The 23,195-nt window shown below is 43.2% G+C and overlaps 1 protein-coding gene and 1 pseudogene across 7 annotated transcripts; one reads left to right on the plus strand and one right to left on the minus strand.

Moving 5' to 3' along the window:
- Positions 1–3,093: 3,093 nt before the first annotated feature.
- On the plus strand, positions 3,094–8,670 carry LOC123143485 (probable L-type lectin-domain containing receptor kinase S.7; annotated as a pseudogene).
- Positions 8,671–8,900: 230 nt separating this feature from the next.
- Positions 8,901–22,600, minus strand: LOC123143484 (vacuolar protein sorting-associated protein 8 homolog). Of its 7 annotated transcripts, none has more exons than XM_044562416.1 (22): positions 21,103–22,600; positions 19,112–19,405; positions 18,768–19,010; positions 18,513–18,645; positions 18,280–18,419; positions 17,560–18,193; positions 16,977–17,041; positions 16,794–16,895; positions 16,462–16,604; positions 15,903–15,958; positions 14,898–15,544; positions 14,606–14,796; positions 14,197–14,488; positions 12,885–13,253; positions 12,690–12,799; positions 11,660–11,990; positions 10,720–11,124; positions 10,120–10,357; positions 9,975–10,015; positions 9,325–9,451; positions 9,190–9,241; positions 8,901–9,104 (listed from the first exon to the last, which is right to left on the minus strand). In XM_044562416.1, the coding sequence occupies exons 1-19, from the start codon at positions 22,519–22,521 to the stop codon at positions 9,990–9,992; spliced, it is 5,838 nt and encodes a 1,945-aa protein (XP_044418351.1). In that variant the 5' UTR covers positions 22,522–22,600; the 3' UTR covers positions 8,901–9,104; positions 9,190–9,241; positions 9,325–9,451; positions 9,975–9,989. The 7 variants fall into 7 exon arrangements, with proteins under 7 accessions (XP_044418351.1, XP_044418350.1, XP_044418349.1 ...); XM_044562415.1 differs by having other exon boundaries at positions 9,325–9,454; XM_044562414.1 differs by adding an exon at positions 9,688–9,844 and having other exon boundaries at positions 8,901–9,241; positions 9,325–9,454.
- Positions 22,601–23,195: the final 595 nt, after the last annotated feature.

The raw sequence follows: 23,195 nt of genomic DNA on the forward strand, positions 1-23,195 counted from the left end.
AGGCCGTGAGAGTGGCGAGAACACCGGATTTGTGACGGAGTGGAAACGTCCACGCAAAATGAGAAAAATCATCAAGTAAAAGAAGATAATATAAGAAACCCGTGTTGCTTGCAACGGGAGATGTCCATACATCACTATGGATTAACTGAAACGGAAAAGAAGAAATAGTGTTTGACTCGCTAAAGGGTCAACGAACATGTCTACCTAGACGGCAAGCATGACAAGTGTGCTCGTCGAATTTATTACATGAAAATGAAAAACTCTTGAGAATCTGGTGAAGGACGGTGGAGTTGGGGTGACCCAAGCGTGCATGCCAAAGGCCGACACCGGCGGAGAGGGCGACCGGAGAGGTGATGGTGGTGGTGGAGGAGGCGGAGTGCACCGGGTACAAGTTTTCGGGGCTGTCACATCGGTGGAGTACCATCCGTGTACGGGCGTCCTTCATAGAGAAACCAAGATCATCAAATTCAACGGTGAGAGGATTGTCACGTGCAAGACGACGAACGGAGACAAGATTTTTAACTAGGTTAGGTGAGACAAGAACATTAGTCATGTTAATAGGCATAGAATTAGACGGAAAGAAACTACTACCGACATGAGTAATGGGTACGGAAGAACCATCACCGAAGGTGATGCGGTTCGAGGTGGTGACCGGGAAGGAAGAGGCAAGGTTACCGGGGTGCGACGTCATGTGGGCGGTAGCCCCCGTGTCCATGTACCAATCGCCGCCACCTCCGTAGTTGGAGGGAGACGGCGCCGAGTGCAGCGCAGCGAGCAGGGCGGGATCCCATGGGGCCGGAGGGACCGGGTAGCCTCCGGGCTGAGCCGGCGCGGGAGGCGGCGCATAGCCGCTGAGCAGCGGGTAGCTGTCGGGCGACTGGAAGGCGCCGGCCGAAGGAGGCGCCGGCAGGGGCGCGTAGCCGCCCCCACCCGCCTGGTAAGGTGCGTTGGCTAAGTGCGCCTGAGGGCCGGTCGGGTGCGGCCCGAGGATGCCCGGAGCCCGTGGGACCGGCATGTGGTAAGCGTGAACCACGCCGGTCCACGGATTAGTGCCGACGGTCCAGGGCAGGGAGGGCTGATGTTGGCGTGGAGCCCCCCCCCCCCCCGTACCCCGGCTGCTGTTGCTGCTGTTGGGGGCGGCCACCCCCACGGCGCCGGTTGTGGCGACCGCCGCCCCCGCCCTGCTGCTGATGCTGAGGAGCGGGTGGTGCGGGCGGAGCTGGCGGGAGGGGGAAGTACCCCAGTGGCGTCGGCGGACGCGGTTGAGGCGGGGCGGGCTGAGGCGGCCCGCGAGATGTCCCGATGGCGAGGGCGGTGTGATGAACACGGGCCTTGACCTTTTTCATCCGGCGTTCCTCCAAGCATAAATACGCGGCGACGGACTGGAAGGTCGGGTTCGGCAGCAGGGAGAGGTTCGAGGCCACGTTGCCGAAGTCCTCATTGAGGCCGGCGGTGAGGGTGCTAAGCATGAGTTCGTCCGACACCTTGGCGCCAATGTCGCGGAGCTCGTCGGCGAGCCGCTTGAGGCGCATGCAGTAGTCGTCGATGGAGGAGTCATCTTGGTGGCACCCAAAAAGTTCCTGCTGCAAAAACACAAGACGTTGAAGCTTATTGTCGGTGAAGAGGTTGTTAATCTTGGTCCACACGGCACACACGTCGTCATCCTCCGAGATGACCGTGTGGAAGATGTTCGGGGAGACGGTGAGGTAGAACCACCGGATGAGGGAGGCCTCAATGGCCGCCCAGTCCGGATCATCCGCCATGAGGTCGCCATCCACGGTCCCGTCGACGTGCTCGAGGAGGTGGTACTCGCAGAAGACGAGGTTGAAGTAGGTCTTCCACGCGTAGTACGAGGAGGTGGATTGGTCGAGCTTGATGGGAACGTGGGTGTGGATGTCAAGATCACGAACGGCGGTGGCGTCAGGCACGAGTCCGGCAAACGGGTTCGAGTTGCTGGAGTGAGGGGACGCCGTGGGAGCAGCGGCGAAGGGAGGGTGGCGGCGGCTCGGGTGGGTTAGGGCTAGTGGCGGCGGCGCGGGGTAGGGTTAGGGTTTAGGTACACGGCGGCGACTAGGGGTGGAGGCAGCGGCGGGAGAGGGGAGAGCGGCAGCTGCGGGGGGTGGGGGGAGGGGGGCGCGGTGGCGGCGTACAGCGGTAGCGGCGATGCAAGAGGGACGGCGGCGGGCTGGTGCGGAAGGTGGGAAGGGAATTGGCGTGCTAAACTGATACCATGTTAGTTAGGAAGAATGAGATTGCACGAATCGATAATCATTAATCGTGTGCATGGTGCACATATATATAGGTACATGATGGACTGGCCTCTACTTGTCTTCCAAAATGTTCAAATATACAAGGAGAAAGAGAGAGATACAACAGTATAAATACAGACCCAAATCCTATACATATGCAATGGACAACGTACGCTCAACATTCTTGAGTGGATGTGCAGGATTTTGCCCCTATGAAACGAGGCAAAGATGATTGGAGATCCCCAAATTCTTTTAGCACATGCATTATGATTGCATATCTTGAGTCCTTAGAATTAGAATCACTGTGCGATGCATGCCTTATACTTCCTCCGGTTTTTTTTACTTTGCATATTAGATTTGTGTCAAGTCAAACTTTATAAAGTTTGATCAAATTTATACTAAAAAATATCAACATATACAGTATCAAATATATGCACTATGAAATCATATTTGATAATGAATCTAATAATATTGATTTGACATTGTGAATGCTGATATTTTTTTATAAGTTTAGCTAAAGTAGATATACTTTGACTTCGAACAAAACTTATATACAAATTAAAAATAACCCGATGGAGTACAAATCCTACTCACGATCAAGATCACGTGGATTTGACTTTGACTTTCGCCCGCTCGCTGAAGAGGTTCGAAAGCTGCTTCGCAACCTCCTAGACCAACAACCTCGGGTCTTGCATCTCCGGGTTGGCTCGAAACTTCCGGGCCTGTCCGAAGGGAGTGGCGACGACGGAGATTATTGAGGCCCCGCCCATATATAAACTTCCCTTATTCCCCATGGGGTCGTCCAAATCTTAGAGAAACCCCCTAAGCTTACAACCCCCCCTACTCGAGCTGTTGGAATTATGGTGGTCGTCTCGCCTGCAACTGCAAATGCACGCATCTGCATCTTCCTCACCGGCTGCCTGCTCTGCTTCCTCCTGTCCCGCGGCCATCTCGACGCTGCAGCCGCCTCCCCGGCGTGGCCACTGTCCTTCAGCTTCGACTTCTCAAACACCTCCAACAACCGTCTGCAAGAGCAAGACCTCCGGCTCGAGGGCGACGCGGAAAAGAAGGACGATCTGGTTGACCTCACCTGCAACTTCGGCAAGCCCGAGAAGAACGAGTACTGCAAGGGCCGGATGTCGTACCGCGACCCGGTGCCCTTGTACGACAACAGCACCGGCGAGGTGGCCAGCTTTACCACAACCTTCACCTTCTCCACCCACATTCTGCCCAACACAACATGGAAGGGGGAAGGCATAACCTTCTTCCTCTCCGCCTACCCGTCAAGATTACCGCTGCAGTCGTGGGGCAACTTACTCGGCCTCACCGATAGTGACGATACTAGCGCCACCGGTGCAGAGCGGTTCGTCGCCGTCGAGTTCGACACCTCCTCCGACTGGTGGGATCCCATTGGAGACGAGCACATCGGCATCGACTGCAACTCCATCACCTCGGTCAGCACCACCAGGTTGCTGGGCTACAGCCTCAATGGCACCATGACGGCGACCATTACTTTTGACAACACCACCCGGACGCTGGAGGCCACCCTGCACTTTGATTACGATCCTTCTCTTCCTACCGCTCGGATCAAGACGCAGTTACCTGATCGCCTCGATGACTTGCTCCCGCCGGAGGTGTCGGTCGGGTTCTCTGCGGCCACTAGTAACTACACTGAGCTGCATCAGATACACTCTTGGTCCTTCAGCTCAACTATCGCACCCAGAGCCAGAGGTAAGTACATACATGGAATTCCTGAAAATTATCGGTATATATTTCTTTTCCGGGAAATTATCAGTATATATTTGTTTATTATCTTTGAAATTACAGTTTTGCTAATTTTAAATCCACTGCATTTTTAGTCAAATGTAATTTACAAAATTATAAATGTGTAACTTTATTTTAGTAAAAAAAGATGTAATTTGCACTCTTTTCATCAAAATGAAATTTCATTTTTCTGCATGTTTTTTGCGGGTTTTTTCTACATCAATCGGGTCTTAATTAGGAAAATCGTAGTGGACACAAACACAGACATACCATTAAATTTAGTACTCCCTCCAATTCCATATTAATTGCCGCAAACTTGGTATAAAATTGTACCAAGTCTACGTCAATTAATTTGGACCGTAGGGAGTATATTAATTTGCCATACGTTGTTTTCTATTTTTTGGATCATTAATTTGCCGTACGTGTTCTATCACCTACAGAAACACCTACGTGGGCTAAGAGGATCCAACCAGAGCAAGGTGATGAGGTGCTCCGTAAGAAAGGTACGGAACCAGCTTCATCGCATTGATCCTATATTTCGCTTTGCTTACAATAAAGCATGATTATGTAACCATAAATATTATAGGACCCCTTTATCTTTTTTTTTAGGTAATAGACCCATTTATCTTTTTTTTAGGTAATAGACCCCTTTATCTTTGCTTACAATTCTATCGTTCGCAAGGGGGTGAACTGTAGGACGACCCAGCCCGGTCAGTCTTTCTTGTTGGGCCTTGCAGCACATTACATAGGAGAAAAAATGACAGAATATATGTATAAACCAACACATCTCAAAAAATATTTTCATGTATAACAGCAAGTACAGAAAAAATGTCATCTTCTTATAATAAAAATGGCATCCTCTTATTAAAATGCCATACTATAATAAATAAAAATGACATCCTCTTATAATACAAATGCCATCCTCTTTACAAAAAATGCCATCTCTTCCCCCGCAAAAAAAATGTCATCTCTTATAATAAAAATTCCATCATATTGGTAATAAAAAATGGCATGCGCTTAGTAATAAAAACTAGCATGACATTAAAAATAAAAATGCCATCTCTCAAAATTAAAATGCCATCCTCTTTATAATAAATGGCATCTCTTATAATAGAAAATGTCACCATATTGTAATAAAAAATGTCATGCACTTAGTAATAAAATTTCCATGCAATTAAAATTAAAATAATGCCATCTCTCAAAATTGAAAATGCCATCCTCTTAAAAAATGCTATGCTTCCAAAAACAAACTGCCATGGGGTTTTTGGGACTGAAAATATATGTTGCAGTTTTAACCAAGAGATTCATAAAAGGGCCTCACAGCCCAGTGGTGTTAGGCGCACGATAGCATTTCTTATATTATATTCCCCCATAGGACATGGACGATTAAGATACGACATATTAATTTTGAAATCACTAATTAAGGAGTACTCGTTGTAAAGAACACTCCACTTTCCCAGGTCACGACAAGTGGCGCACATGCAGCGCGCCACTTGTCGCAACCTGGGAGTTTTCCCTTTTTTCGTAGATCCGTTTATTCAAAACGTTTTATCTTTTAAACCGTGCGTCCAAATCTCGAACCGTTTTCACCATTGGATTCCTCGCGTCGAGATCTTCAAAACTAGATCCCATGTTGATAGGTTTTGACGAACTTTTTTTTTCACGAAAAAAACCGAAAAAAAACGGGCGAAAAAACCGAAACCGGGAGCACGGTTTTTTCCCCTTTCCGAAAGAGGCACGCCCGTGCCTCTCGCGAAATCACACTCGTGCCTCTCGTGGAATCAAAACCATGACTCTCGTGAAAGAAAAAAAAACAGAAAACGCGTTTTTTTTCGTTTCCGAGAGACACGGCCGTGACTCTCGCGAAAGCACAATAGTGCCTCTCGCGGAAGCAAAACCGTGACTCTCGCGAAAGAAAAAAAAACAGAAAACGCATATTTTTTCCCTTTCTGAGAGGCACGGCCGTGACTCTCGCGAAAGCACAACCGTGCCTCACGCGGAAGCAAAACCGTGACTCTCGCGAAAGAAAAAAAACCGAAAACGCGTATTTTTTCCCTTTTCGAGAGGCACGGCCGTGACTCTCGCGAAAGCACAACCGTGCCTCTCGCGGAAGCAAAACCGTGACTCTCGCGAAAGAAAAAAACAGAAAACGCATTTTTTCGTTTTCGAAAGGCACGGCCGTGACTCTCGCTAAAGCACAACCGTGCCTCTCGCAGAAAAAACCGTGACTTTCGTGAAAGAAAAAAAAAGAAAACGCGTTTTTTCGTGCAAAAACAAATTTTTTGAAAAAAAATTGATCGAAAAGCTAAGGAAGACCGGGGAAAAACCAAAACGTCGAAAAAACTCGGAAAAAAACCGTTTAAAAAACCAAAAACGCGTGCGGAAAAATAAAAAAATAAAATCCGGAAGGAGCGTCTAGAGCGCGACATGTGGCGAATGGCTGAGAGCGCGCCAAATGGCACTGATCGTTGCGAGGCTCCCGAAGGAGCGCTCGTTAACTAGTTGCTCCCTATTAATTTGGACAAAATGTACACACCCAATGTAGCATTGTAATACCAATGTAGTGAAACTAGAAGGGATATCCGTAACCTAAATGTAAGATTTTTTTTTTGATAATATCATGGACTCTAAAAATGTCTTATAGAAGTTATGGAGGGAGTACCTACTTAGCAAATATATTTCCCAAAACATATGATAATTTCGCTCGAAAATAGTGTTGAGTAAATTAAATTTTCCCTTTATCTCCTAAACATTTTTTATTGACAAAAGTTATCCAAGCATAAACTAAAAAAATAAGCTAGTTGTCGGCAGCTTGTTATTCAAGGTTCTTGTCACGAAGGTGCCTGTGCGTGTGGATTACATTGCACTAGTTAGCGTATATGTATAATGATTGATAAGATGGTATTCCCTTTTATATTCCACAGTGCACATCATCTAGACCAAATGAAAAAACATATTACCTTTTACAATCATTGATATGTTGCAACTAATGCTCACTTGAAATATATGATGATTAAAATGAATTGGCTAAGGTGTGATGAAAAGAGATGTAGATATGCTTAATTTTGCATTGCTTGTTTTCAACAGGACGTGGTCGTTCGTTCATTATTGGAGGAGCATTCAGTGCGATCGCCTTGGTGGTAATGTGGTCGATCTTGTCATGGTGTAGGTGGAGAAGCACACGCGACTCCTTTGGGATGGCAAGTCGTCTTAAGAGATTTAAGTACCACGACTTGTCTATTGCCACCGACAGATTCTCCGATGAGAAGAAGATCGGGGCGGGTGGCTTCGGTGTGGTATACAGTGGGAGCCTCAAGACCGACCAACCGGTAGCCGTGAAGAAGATTCTCAAGGACTCGAGGGGTGAATTCAAGGACTTCCTAGCGGAGTTGGACGCCATCGGCCGAACAGGCCATGGCAACGTGGTCAGACTCGAAGGCTGGTGCTGCAGTATAAATAATTTCATGTTTTGGTGACAGAACGTCAAGCTCTTCCTTGTCTATGAACTTGTGCCTAATGGCAACCTCCGCCAGCACCTGCACGAAAGGGCCGAGGTTCTGACATGGGCAAAGAGGTATGCACTTGTCTGTCGCTCCTATATATGCATGCTCTGTTATTCTAGCTTACTTGTGTGAAATCTGAACTTTTCTTTTAAGAAAAAACTTTGAGATAGTACGTGGAATTGGAACCCAACAATATGATACGTGCCATATGGTAACATATTGCAGGTACAAAATAGTGAAGGGCATAGGGTCCGCTCTTCATTACCTCCACCACTTATGCAAGCCATCCATCTTGCACAGAGATGTCAAGCCAAGCAACATACTCCTGGACCATGATTTCAACGCCAAGCTCGGCGACTTTGGGCTGTCGAGGGTCGCCCGAGAGAACGAAGATTCATCGCTGTTGACGGCGATGGCGATTGGGACTACGGACTACATGGATCCGCAGTGCAGAAAGCATGGGCAGGTCAAGCTGCGCTCTAGCTCCGAAGTCTACAGCTTTGGGATCGTCCTCCTAGAGATAGTGCACGGAGAAAATAACCCAGACCTGGTCCGGAAGCTGCATACAGATCGGCCAGAAACATTTGCGAAGGATGTCGCTGACAAGAAGTTGGCCGGACAGTTTGACAAGACGGAGATGGAGCGCGTGATTGTCCTGGCCATCCGGTGCTCTGAACGAGATGAGAACCAACGGCCTTCGATGGTTGCTGCAATGCAATTCCTGGAGAACGGCGGAGAGTTGCCCCCTGCCACAGCCGATCGATCGACGCCACTCTAGCCAGTGTTGCTCCTGCCACCCGATTGTCCTCGATCTAAATAGACACCTAGAGTATCATTTTGGCTCTGGAGGGTCTATATGTACTCCCTCCGTTCCAAAATAGATGACCCAACTTTGTACTAGTAAGTAACTAAACTTTGGTTGTCCTTTTCTTTTCTGGTTGTTTGTTGTGTCTGACTATATTTTAGTACATTATATCTTAAGCTATATTTATTTGTACTCCTGCAGTATGGGGTATTGCATAAATGTTTACATATAGCAATCTCAGTGTAAACATATAGCAATCTCAGTGTACAACATATTTGTAACACTGATATTTTAGTACTATGTAAAGCAGCACTCATTTAGTGTTTTTTGTGAGAGAAAACTTGTGAGATGTTTTGGATTTGGTGCTAAGATATCTAGATTAAGATATGATCTCTCTAAGATATAGTACATGGTGTGGCTAATTTCTTCGCAGACACAATTCTAGTAAATTTGGTGGCAGTAGACTACCGGCGACAGGCCGGAGCTCCGCTCCGCTCGTAAGAAGTTAGGCTTTATTTTTATACTTGAATTTAGTTCACAACAACAAGGCAGCCATATATGCATCTTCTAGAGGAAACATATGGGGGGAAAGGAACAGGTCACTCTGTACAACATTTGGATCAGTTATATTTGTTTATGTTTGTATCAGACTACCAGTTGGTTGTCGTGTCTCCTGCAGCTATACATTCTCTGCGCTCTTCATGGTTTTTACAATCAATGAACAAGTCATTTACAGTCAAATGGTGTATGTGTCATGATCATCAAGTGTGTGCTCCTCCTGTCCTGCCTCAACATTCCTTTCCTTGTCAGTTAGTCTTCTAGTTTATACAGACTCATGGTCATGGGTTCGCTCGCACCTATCACTCACCTTCCTATATGATTCTTCTCCTTTGCTCCAAGCAACTTAACTGAGAAATAATCTGAAACAGATGGATGACAATGAATTGCAAGATGACCGAACCTGTACAAACCATTATAAGATGAAAAAAGAAGTATCATCCACCTTCGAATATTGTCTCAGGAGAAAAGAACCATGCTGGTCCAAGGACACATCACTCAGGAGATTCCTATGCAGCTCGAGCACATCAGATTGGTTGAAGCTTCAACAGGCGTAGTGGCAAATTGTCTGGCTGCTGCACAGAACAAGAAAGGTCCAGTGCTTCACGATTGAGCAGTACGACAGGAACCTCAGTATCCACTTGTGGTTTACAGAAATTGAATGTAAATAAAAGTAAACACATCTATATGTTTGGTAACAGATTTAAGCCTTAAAACAAATGCTTTCTTTTACATTCTCCGTTAGTTTTGAAGTGTCATGTCAGCTACTTCTACTTATTGTACAAGTTTAAAACAAACGAAATCTTACTGCATAATGCAAAGGCACAACTTGGCATCATTGTGATGTGCTTGTGGGACCAGGGTTTTTTGTTGTTGTTGAGCAGATGATTGATATGGTGCCTCAAACGGCACCAGTGTCAATTGAGTCTAAATCATTTTCTCCAAGAAAAAAATTAAGCCTGAATCTGCTTAGTGAGGGGATCTTATTAAGTCTCGACATTTAGAAAAAATGTCAATGATGATCTCACAGATGACAGAAGCATACAAAGACTCTCAACAAAATTACCAGCACATAAATATCACTGAGCTACATACCGTACAATCAGTAGTCTACTGCACTTGATTCTTGTCAGAACCTGCAGAATATTTTAAAAGGTAAATAGACAAATAAGACTCCAAGATAAGATCAATACTGTGATGATCATGTTTATTCAGTCAACCGAGAGAATCAGAGACTTACTGAATATGCTTGACTTTGGTGGAAGCCAATTCCCTGATTTCTTTGATTTTGGCTCCTTCATGTGCCATATTTTCTGTGGTTTTCCACTTCTAACTGAATGTCTGCTGGATTCTCCCACCAAACTTACTCTCTTTTGTATCTTTTCATGATATATGGCTGGCGGAGAAAGTTTCAATGGGGGTACAGTCTCAATATGAAAAGACTTCTGACCTTTCTGGAGATTGTTCAGTATTTCAAACTGCAAAAGGAAATATCATGGCAAAAACTTTAGCTAGTACTATAGAAGTACAGAGTATAGGGCCAGATCCATTTTATCACCATTGAAAAACTAGAAATTAACTTAGATTTTTTATTAACTAAATTTAAAGTATTAGAGTGGACACTAAATTCTATATCACTGACCAAGTACAGAGCTGATATAATATCTAACACAGATAACCAAAACAGGATGTAATATTATATTCATTACAAGAGAGATATCACAAGTTATAACTGGACCAGGGCTTCCAAATATCACAAGTCAAGTTTTTGGAAAGCGCCTAGCAATAATAGAGAAATTTATTATACTAGCAGAAAAGAAATATCTCAAGATATTCCTACCCGTGACATCTGGTGAAGCCCACGAGATCTCTCAACATGATCTGTCTCGTGATTATGATGGACGCCATATGGTACTTCATGTTCAACCACGGGATACTTGGGTAGCCCATTCTCAGCTAATATAGGCGATTTGTTCCGGGCTTGTGTGTCACTCATTGAGAGACAAACTGGACATCCATCTTTAAAATCCTTATTGGATGATTTGCTTTGTTCAGACTCACAGTGAAGATGTGTTGCATGTCCACAACTGAATACTCGAACTGCTGAAATAGCACCTTCTTTAGAAAGTGAGCAGTTGCATACACAACAAACAAAAGTCTGTGGAGCAAATCCATGACAAACCCCTCTCTTTAATAAGCTCAAGGTATAGAACGAATCATCCTCGATAACTGACTTAGCTGTTTCCTGCAAGCAGGTGCGCAAGGTATCAGAGGCGCTATAATTTTTACTACTGGATAAAATACAGAAGAAAATAACCAAAGAAGGTGATGAACTCGTTTCACCATAGTTAACTGGTCTTCCATATAGAATAGGAAATATTGCAAGAAAATACTTAAGAAACAACATTTAATTGAACAAATTAAAAAATTAGTTCAAGATATCATTGTCTCGACACTAGTTAGATCAGTAGGAATATGTTAATTGATCCATAAAGTGCATAAGCGCTTTACGGCACTTGGTTCATGAATTTAGCTAAAAAATGTAATATTAAAAGCCTTGGGTTATCATCAATCACTTTAAGCACTGAAGCTTCAGGACAAGGGACAAATCAACTTGACATAATGTAACAACTCTGCTCTATTGCAATGGAATATGTAATTTGTTATGTCAAAGATAATGGCCTATTGCCCGGTGATTTGTGTTTTGCAAAGCATCAAACGCCATGCATGTTATACTTACTAAGTAAACGGCAAAGGAAGGAAAATCAGTATGTGTGTACCAGTATTCTTTTTTCGTAGAGATACATAGACAGCATTCTATGTATGACAAGTTTAAAATCACCAAACTCTTGACTTCCATTGTCAGATAATAGCTTTGCCATAATTGCTGGCAGGGGTATATACCCAGCCATTGCCTCAATTATCTCTCCAACAAATTGTGAGAAAACTCTCCGCAAAGTATTCAAACACCTTTGATAAGCTGAATTCACCATTTTTTGTGAGAATCCTTTGCCTGTTGGATGTCCATTTGTTGTTTCACCACCCACGGACCAACAACCTTTTCCATTTACAACCTTGCTTCCATACAACTTTTTCAGTGGATCTGAGAAACTGCACCAACAACATAATGGCATTAGCAGAAATTGTATCTACCAGCACGAGAGGGATATTCTGATATGATGGCCCATCAACAAACTAAAAGTGAACAATACTTTACACTGCTTGACAGATATCTATCAGTATTTAATAATAAGCCTTGCTTGAGATAATTGAACAGTATTAGTTTCAAGAATGGCATAAGATCAGCAGTCGGTACATTTTAGGATCATATTCCTAGCAATCTGTACAACTATACAAGGTACAAGTAGGGTGTGATCCAAATGTTTTTAAGCATCCATGAGATCAGACTCACAAATTAAATTCTACCCCTGCAAATTACCTCAGAATTGCATCAAGTTACAAGAGAGTGGAAAGTTAATCATCATTAAGTGAGATTTAATTGATCCTATGTTATACTCTCACTTGTCCACGCGCAGCTCCTGTGGCAGTGCCCCAGGCCAATGACCAATAGAGATGATGCCTTAAGGTGGATATTTGGACAGTGCACATGCTAAATTACTAGTGAAAAGAGAACCATATCACATGATTCACATCTGCCAAATAACATATCACTACTAACAAAAACCAGCAACGACTATCAAATTTCTAGTTATAGATCCAAATAATAGGACAAAATGCCAATACATTGCAGTGAGAAATGTTTTTGAAAGAAAGTATTTATGTATATAACTATATATTGGCACAACTTACTTGTCAACCAGTTGAAACCAAAGTAACTGAGACTCCTCTGGATCTAAACGCTGTGAATTCCTTTGGCACAATCCAATGGAGGAACGTAACACATCAAGCACAGGACGAGCCTGAATGAGAATATCAAACATGTTACCAACTATACAACAGAGGATACAAATATGGTTAGTATTTCAATGGGCACAACAAAGGAACCTCGCTCATGTTTAGAACAATGTCTGGTTGCTCAATTTCAGAGATACTCTTTGACGATGTCCGAGAGAACGCATTTTCCACCGAAGCGATAAACTGGTTAACTTTCTCATCTAGTCCAGCTAGAACAAGTTCCAACGCGCTCGCAACATCACCAACCCTCTCTTGCAGAAATGCAGCAGCATCTGTAACTCCATAATCTAGACAAAGGAGCAAACACCTCTCCAATCTGTAGCTATCGAAAGTCTCCAGAAACTTCAGAACTGACCTTGGTTCATACTGACACAGAAGCTGTGCAAGAAGGCGTATTTGATTAACAAAAAAAGGATGATGATCTCGCAAAGCATGTGCTGCCACTAAAAAAACTTCAACCTAACAAATTGCATCAGTAAGGTCAACTTTGCACCTCTTCAGAAAAGTGGCAAAATTTGTACCATTCACCGTAATAAAATGAAGAAACAGCAATTGACATATTTGTTTGACAACAACAGTTTCAAATATAAAAACGGAGTCTAAAGCTCCAAAAAACTAGAGTGGAATACTGCCCACAAATATGTTCTCAAGGAATCCTCTGGTTTTTCCAACCATGATATCTCACCAGGACTCAATCATGGTAACCAAACAATCAACTCTAGACCTGAAGTACAAAACTGCGCCCAAGGTCAGCCAAATACAACTACAAGGATACAATGATACCATCAGACTTCGAAGTCCATGTGAAGTACCTGATGACCGTATCTTAGTTGCAAGGAAATTTTTGCTTCTTGGTTTCATGTCATGATATTGACTTAGTGTTCAACCAACTGCTGATAGTTTATTCAGATTAGAACATTTTGTGCAGTATAATGGTCAAGGTTCAAAATAGTGCTGATTCCACACTGGCGCCCCTCGAAGGTCGCCTAAGACAACTGCCTAGAGGTGAACCATAACCAGGCTCCGGCTAGTGAGTAGGCAATGTTTAACATCGCCTTTTGGAACATTTATAATGGTTAACATTAAGCAACTTTGGAATATTGCTTGATATGTCTAACAAGGGAGTGCTACTAACACCAAAGCCTGTAAAAAGCAGCTATGTCTGTGTTGTATTTGCAAAGCACATACTGCTCAATGATTCAATATAACGGTTATGGCAAATCACTGCACTACCAGTTGCCGATAGATTGTTCTCCCAGTACAACTTTTGTGACAATATAGTGGTGAAAGGCTCTACTAAAGTCTACACTGATGGCTTAAGGCTCCAACCAAAGGTATTTCATTATGGTTAAAAAGCTCTATTTCAAATATACTGATGATAAAAATCTGTCAAAAAACGTACCTCCAGATAGAGTTCAACTAACTTATCAGTCATAGAAATAGGATTGCGGTCAAACAACTTTGGGAGATTTGATAATCTCTGAAGATAATCTTCGAGATCGCCAGAGTACAGACTTTCAACAATTTCATAGTTTCTGGCAGTAAGTTCACTGAAGTCAAGTTTTCCTGACAAGTGTACTTCGATTGCAGTTTTCAAGAAAAGAAAGAGGCTGCGGTGATCAGAATGAAGCTCTGCCAATATTTGCTGGATCTCATCGTGAAAATGATCAATGACCAAGACAAATGCACACTCCCTAAGAAAATGAAACGATAGGAGAGAAGTTGAGCACATTCGGTAGAAAGACAAGCCAGCAAGTGAAAATTTAAAGGGGAAGAATATTACTAGTTAAAACATTAATTAACAAGCTCACCTGCTTAGATTGACTAGCTCAGCAAAACGAGATATTACTGTGGAACGAAACGACAAAGCTTCATCACTTGCCAATTGAAGTAACTTTTTGTTGATGAAGATAAATGCGTGGTATGGTTCCATTGTATCCTTCATGTAACTATCTAAAGCAGCCAAATTTTGATTTCTGGCTGTATATATCATGCCACAGGCCTGTATAGTAACAATACATTTACAGTCATAGGCTGAAAGATATTTTTGAGCAGCAGGGCTATATTATACAGGTGAACATTCCAAAGGTAGTAGTGACTAACCTGATGAAAATGGGCATCTAAACAAAGATTCAACACATAATCAGAATTCCAGTCAGTTTGAGGAACCACGTTGAAGAGCTGAAGAACTTCTTTCTGAGGTGGCATCTTTTTATCATCATATGATGTAGTGGATGACGTGAGGTATTTAAGAATGTGCTTGAGAACTCTTTGAGATGCATTTGCCCTTTTATAGGAAACAAAAAAGGACACGAATTCAATGATATGACCGAAGTCACTCACTGAAGGCCAAAGTTCCGATTCTTCTGACTCAGCAGTACCCACAACAACGGAATGGATTGCCTCATTTTCTAAACCAACAATATGAATGATGGTGTCAACTACACTTTGTAACAAAATATTTTGACTATCTGGGCTTTCAATATCAGTATCTTCTTCATCCTTAGATACAGATGCATCAAGAGTACTAGAAGTAGGTTCAAAATTCTCTTGTGCAAAAGCACACTTGACAACTTCCAAAGTAGCTTCCGTATCCATCCATAATAGATAGCATATGTTTGGGCATTTTCCAGAAGAAGAACTAAAACCCTTGAATACTTCAGAAGTGAGCATTTTAGAGTCCTCGAGCATGAATTGCAGAAGTTCTTTTCTCACTGCATGAAGCTGGGCTCGGGGAATTGTTCCATGCCCTGCAAAAATAGATCATGTGATAACATATCATGGAGTTGAATTGTCTTATAAGAGGATCCTATATAGCATTAGCATGTCCATATGCATTCCTAGTTCAGAACATAATCCTGTTAGAAGTATGCAGATGTTCCCATGAAGATGACACAACACCAGCACCTTATAGTAAATCTAAACTTTCCAATTTTAGAAAATCACAATTGAAGCACATAGTTTTACTAACACACTTCACAATCTACCAGATTCAAGGCCCACCAAAAGCCCAACAGCACAGGAAAAACAGTCTAAGGTCAACATTAAACTAGCATAGAATTTATGAAATAGTAAAAACAAATGCCGTGAATGGCTTACATTACTAACCTGGAGGAAATGCTAGGCCCTGGAAGCAATACTTCAGATAAACAAGCATTCTGTAGCTGTTAAAGTGAATATATGGTAAGATACTGGCCTTTCCGCATAGCACTAGTATTATATTCTAAAAGAAACACCAATTGCATGTACAAAACTAGGCCGCTAGCAGTATCAAACAAAATCAAGCAAGTCTAACCAAGCCCTTTGAAAGCATGGGATGTTTTTTGCTTATTATCAACATTTTTGTTCACACTCATGCATGTCATAGAGAAATCTCAGGGGAAACATAAAGATGCATTTCAAATGAAGATTCATGTAAATTGCAATGATAAAGATTCATGTAAATTGCAATGATAACCAAGTAACTAATGCTAAGAAAATTATCAAATTCTGATTAATCAATTTACCAGAACAGATATTCAATCAGGAACTTCAGAATAACACAAGTATGCTCAAATCACATATCAATAACTTGAACATAATGTGTACTATTATCTCATTTATATGAGCAAGGTGATTGATTATGAGCTAGTTTAATACAACTCTTACTGGCAAGGGTATGGCGTACCAAGTAGAAGTAGCATCTTTTCGAGTAGCATTCTGGATGACAGATAGAAGTTCCTCTAGAGGTGTACGGAAATCATTCAACCCTTGGTTAAATAAATAAATTAGAGCACCATATAACCCATGCTCACGACACAGTCTGACTACCTGCATACAGAACAAGTAGAACAATATCATGTGGATGCATAATTGTGTTGGTCCAAACTACAACGGTACCAGAAGATACTGAAAAGGGTTTTTTCTTGGTCAATGAATTAAACAATGACAATGAAACATGTCTGATAAAGCTCTACAAATGTACCTCTTACACTACTTGGATGCAACTTTTATGTATACCTGATTAAAATCCAGTGATGAAATATCCATATGAAGAATGCATTGCTCGACTCGCTGCAACCATCCTTTGCCACTATAATGCTCTACTAGAGCTTGCATGATCTACAAATCAAATTGTGGCATAAATGTATAATCATTTGCAAATTTATGTGCTAACACTAGAAAATCCTCAGTGGCACTCACCTCAGGGGGTAAAGAACCCAGCATATCTTTCAATATATATGGCTCTAGTACCTCCAGAAATATACCTGTTATTTATGTCATGTCAGCCTTCTCAAGTTATAGCAGTAATTTAATAACAGAAACATGTGCGTGCACAATCTTATCAGCAAACAGATAAATTGACATACGCAAAACATTTCTTATACTATACACATGAAAATTAATATAAAATCCTCTAGAATATTCCTTTAAAGACTGGAATCTTCAAAAGTGCAAGTAAAATTATTCTAAATTAAATGGAGTCAGAGCAATAAAAGAAAGAAAAAATGCCTGGCCACGCAACTAGAGCCCATTAAAGCATCCATCAAAAGAGATTTACAGAATGCCTGCAACTTAGAACGGAAGCAGGAAAGTATCTTCCTTTGCATTCTTGTAGAGAAAAAATTAGGAGGACCACAGGATGTATCAACAAATGATCTAAAGGAAGATGCATTAAACACGGAAGGGAGGATCGCGTCAACTTCAGGCATGAACAGAGTAAACATCAGAGTTAAGCAAAATAAGAAGGTTGCTAGTTCTTATGAGTTAATTAGAACAAGCCTACCTCCACTTTGGGCAGCAACAAACTTAGAGAAGACTGTATCAAACAGGATGTCATTCCGCCCAATGTGAACACAGAACTCGACTGCGACCCCTCCTACACGAGCATATTGTTCTTCTCTCTGTGTCAGCAGGGATCTATCGGCATCTATCAAGCCATCTATTGCTCCCCCCTTTCCAGTATGATTTGACAATGCAATTGAAATATATTCAAAGACATAACCTATATATGACAGCAGCAACTCTACTAAATAAGGCATTATGGCTCCCCTTATGGAATCAACTGTTCTCGGAAGATCAACAACACCCTGTGTGTGACCGTCATAAAGCTTCATTGCCATGTCCAGTGCACCCATCCAATCACCAGCCATCTTTAGTGCTTCAATCCGCTCTTTCCATGGAAGAAGTCGCGAAACTGTAAGAAAGCTTGGGCCAAGAATATATACTGTAGCACCTCTCACTGCTACTGAGTTGTTAAAATGCCTCTCAGGGTTGCCAAACCTGTTAGAAAAATGTGTATGGTACAGTATGCTGTCATCGAAGACAAAACCATCAAGAATAAAGATAGTCCTGCGAAGCTCACTGCCATCTTTTGAGAACAAACAGAGCTGCCCTTTCAAGTTAAGGACAGCTAACATCTGAATGGAAAAAAAAAGTAATTTGATTTTACAACTGGGAAAAAGACAGACTAAATGAATAACCAAAAGGGGAGACTTTTGCATGCCTGATCATTTAACCAGGCAATGCCAACAGCGGCACTATCAAGCTTCCAGTCCTTATGTCTGATCATCTTCGATTTAACAAGTTTTGCAACTTGTACTTGACGGTCCCATGCAAGCGCAAGCCAAGATACTCGCTCTTCATCTATAGTGTTGTCATTTTTAGCCCAAGAAACTAAAATTTACCAATATAAGGAACTACCAATCATTGTCAATGTCTAAGGAGGTCTAATCTTACCAATTGGCGATGAATCAGTGGAGGACGATGTGTATTTCCATGCAGCATAAGCAATTGACCCTTCGCGTGCTCCTTCTGGTCTAGAAAAGTTCTCAATATGGTCAACATGGTCAATGTTGGTACGGAGTCTAACCTAACAGGAGAAACACATAACATCATAAATCAGTACAAGAGTCACGGTAATTGTGAGTTCACAAGATAACAGATAGTGAAAAAATTATACAATGTTTCCATTATTAAATATATCATCCGTACCACAAGAGCATGTTGATGCATAATGAACATGACTGTAACACCATCCTCCAATGGAGAAGAACCTTCATTGAAAAACTTCCATCCAGAATCTACTCCAACTACACCTCCCATCATGCTCCCAAGACCACCACTGGAGGAAGTTGGTAGGTTGCCCTGCGTAGATGAGTTGCCAGAACCAAAGGATTCATCCGCTAGAAGAGGACAGGCTGAGAGCACGATTCCAGTGTTTCCATCAAAAAGGCGCTGGCAAAGTGTAGCTATGTTTTGTCAGAGCAGTAATATACTTAAAAGGGGATCAAGTGGATTAATATGTGTACAATGGAAAGAATGATGTTTCTTCATACCTGAGTTCCCTTAACAGTCAAGCGATTAATGACGGGGATAATAGAGAATGTGTGCAGAAGAACAAGCCCTTTTGAATCACCAGTGATGACTTTAGATTGGCGGATAAAACAAACATGCACTACAGCTCCTGTATGCTCACCATATATGACCTTTGCTGCAGTAGCTTTCTGTACATCCCAAATTGTCATATGACCATCACCATATCCTACTAGCAGAAGATCCCCTTGCAGGTTAAAGCACATGGCAGTCACTGGTGATTGGGTTTTCTCACCTTGGTTCCAAAAGAACAGCATCTGAAATAATAAAAACAATCTTTACAGACCGAAAAATCAAAATGACATATAATTCCCAGGACATCAGAACCACTAATCTACAACAACTGTCCTCATTCAAATCATAACCAGTATTACGGTTTTATTATTTTCCACATTTGAGTTCATCCTACAAGATTTTTGAATAGCAAATGGCTACTGGCTTATAAGATTAATAGCTATATGTGCAGCCACTGAATTATTATATGACTGACAAACACATGAAATGTGCAGTACACCCCAATCCGGGAGATTACTTTTCAAGTTCATGTAGCATCTTGGAAAAATATTAATTTTCAGCGAGCAAGCAAGAGAAGAGAACACGAGGGTCAATTGTGCGAGATTAATTGGTGAACTGTGGAACAAGAAGTTAAAAGTGCCTTGATGATTTGGGCGAGCTAAACATGAAAAGCCAAAAACAGTTTTTCCGGTTCCTTGTTCGTAAAAAGAACATAGAGATGTATCATAATCATCTGAAACATCTGGATGCATCTAATTATTTCTACCATTTATGGATGGCATGGCAATCAATGTCATACAATCAATCAGCTTTTTAAATAGAAATTATGGCAAATCAATCAAAGTTGGCGTGATTACATTCTGGCACACAGGAATAGTTCCTTTAAATGTATGAATATTTGAGTATGGAGCCATCTAATAAAAATATCAAGGTAACCCTTGTCTTCTTTTGTTGCCATCAACTGCTAAAGACTATAAGTGGGCCCCACTATGAAGGATGTGTTACTGTTTGGCCTATATTCCACATCCTTGCCTTAGTGAACTTTGGACATAAGTATGAGAACAGGGAATAGGCCTCACAAAAAAATTAGTGTGTACATAAACCCCACATGGTCAACTTCTGGCAACACGATAAAACACGCAGATCTGACAGGGTGATGCATAAGTCCTGCTGACAGTACCAATGTACAGCAACAGATGAGTATTTTTTATATTCTGTGCTGCATGTAGTGTTTTCTTCTTTATCCCCTATTAAACAACCAGATGGATTACCGAAAATAACAAGCTCCACTGTGTAGATTTATTCCAATGTGTTACTGTCACTGATGCATAGCACAGCAGCAACTGGAATTTCAGTCATGTTAGTAGAGCCACTTGAGCAGATTCCTTGTGGGGACCTTATTGCACCTCTTGTTTCTGCTCCAAATCTAAGATTCTGTATGCTTTTGAAATTCTACCTAAATGCCATGTTTCTATTCAAGTCTGGTATACTAGGGGAGTAATGGGAACACCAGATGTTTGCATGTCAAGTTCAATATCATTATTTGCAACACACTGAATCTGGATTGATTTAATTATACAAGATGTAAGTGCAACCCTGATCACAAGACTTATTTCAAAATGATGGTGCACAAATACAATGTATGGTCATCCCAGTAAAATTGGTATGACCACATCTGTTTTCCTCCCAAATTTCTCTTCAAGTCAAGGAAGGTGTGAAGTCCGGCAAAATGAAACACCAAGTGATGCATACAACTCTTGCAAAATTGTGACCCCAAGTAGTGTCTACGACTCAGTGTTATCTAATGAATCATCTTCAAGTGTATACCACATAATACTGAAACATCTTGAAGTCCAGCATGTGAAGCATGCCACTAAACCATATAGTATTGACCAAAACAAGCAATATGAACACCAGCACCAAGGAGGCAATGACTAACCTTTGCATCTGTATCATCAGCTTGATGGATGGAGTATTTGCTTGGGACGATGATAACAGATCCAGTGGACATGCCCATGGCAATATAGCTCCTATGTACTGCTAAGACCTGAGGAGAGCCATGGTCCTGTCTAAAAGAGGGAGATGCCATGGCACGGGTTATTGGGTTGTCCACATCAATCTGCATGTAACCAATAGCTGGTTGCCCCTTCCCAATCCCCTCCAGGTGCATGGGTTGCGCTGCTGCTCCCTCCTCCCAGTGCTGCCCAAATGAGGCCTGTCTCTTCTCAAGCTCCTCAGCCCGCTCCAATGGTTTCATCGGTACCTTCGGCCTTTTCTCTGCATTTTTTTCAGCCAACCTGCTGATCTCCAACCTCTCTTCGATCACCTTATCAATGATGTGCTCAGATTCCAGTTGCTCTTCCAAATCAGTGTCAGAACGTTCAACTTCCAGACCATCATCAGTCTTTTCCTCGGAAACTGACCCATCTTGATCCACAATCTCACCAGATTCTGCCAAATTTCCGTCACTAAGTTGCTCATCACTATTTTCTTCATCAACAAGCCCAATTTGACTCCCAACTTGATATGTTTCTGCTAAATTCTCGCCCCCAAGTTGCTCCTGCTCATCCACAGCAGCAGAATCGACATTGCCTAGGTTCACCAATTCGGAGGGCTCGGAATTCTCTTCAGTCCCCACTTCCCCATGCTTGTCCTCTTCCAATTCTTCACCCCCACTCCCACCGACAGCTTCCTCGGTCACCCTAGCAACCACTTCCTCACTGACCTTCTCAGCTACTTTCTCTGCTTCGAAATTTCCAGTGGAAAGGATCCCCTCCGAGGCTTCGGAGCCGGAGCCCTCGTCGAGGAGCTTCTCGATGGGCGCGGAGGCCGTGCGCCGCGACTTAATTGCAGCCGCGTGCGGGGTGAGAACGGCGCGGGAGGCGGCTGCCGCCGCGGCCAGGGCGGCGCCGGGCTTGGGGCTGGGGCGGACACCCCGGAAGAGCGAGGGGAGCGGCCTCGACGAGGAGGTGGATGAGGAAGCAGCGTTGCTCGAAAAGGTTCTCGAGACGAGGGAGGAGAGCGTCGCCGACGGCGACGCGGATGTGGATCTCCCGGGGGAAGCGGAAGGCGATGGCAGAGGAGATGGGGGAGAAGGTTTAGGGGGCGGCGGTGGGGCTTTGATACGGGTTAGGGGTTTGAGGTTGGTGGCGGGCGTACGGGTTGGCTCGTCGTCGCCTTCGGAGTCGGAGGAGGAGAGGAGGAGCAGCAGGTCGTCGACGGCGCGGCGGTGATCGGCGTCGGCGTCGGAGGCTGAGGAGGAGGCGGGAGACGACGGGAGGAAGGCGTCTAGGTCGAGCTCCTGAGCCGGTGGCCGCGGCGGTGGCTGGGTTGCCATCGCCGGCGACGACGACGGCATGAGGGAGATGGTCGCCGTCTCGCCGAGGTGCGGTGGTGCGGAGCTTGGGAGTTGGGATGCTTTCGGTTCCGATGTTGCTTCGGTTGTATCAGTCCGTCAGGTGCCAAGTAGGCCTACACGGGCCGAGACTAACCCATTGCGCGGGCTCGAAAGGCTCGTATCCTAAGCCCAGATCACATCTTCACAAAGAAACAAAAAAAAATTGCTATCCGGGGAACGTCAGATTTTTTACGTTTCCCAGCGAACGCGTCAGCCACCGTTGGATGAGAGTGCGAATTTTAAAGCAGGGGATTGTTGCCACGCCAGAGAAAAAAACATTCGCCGAGAATGGCTTATCCTTGAACAAGTTGACAGCATACATCTCATCTTATCTTTGTGTCAAATCCGAGAAAACTCCACATTTCAACCCCGAATTAACCAGTCGGTTGGACTTATCACCCTCGTCTTCGAAACCGGTCACATTGCAGCCTCAAGTTACCACATAGTTCAAAATATAACTTTTGACTCAGTTTTGGGTTGGTCAATCGGGTTTGACCAAGTCAAAGCTGACTATGCAGCCAACTCAGAAGCCACGCGCGCACACATACTAACCTAGACCCCTGTCTCCGTTCGTTCACACTTGATCCCGAGCCATCATAATTTGCATATCTTCCCATTGCACTTAGCACCACGCA

The sequence above is a fragment of the Triticum aestivum genome, chromosome 6D, assembly GCF_018294505.1.
Source record: "Triticum aestivum cultivar Chinese Spring chromosome 6D, IWGSC CS RefSeq v2.1, whole genome shotgun sequence".
Taxonomy (NCBI): Eukaryota; Viridiplantae; Streptophyta; class Magnoliopsida; order Poales; family Poaceae; genus Triticum; species Triticum aestivum.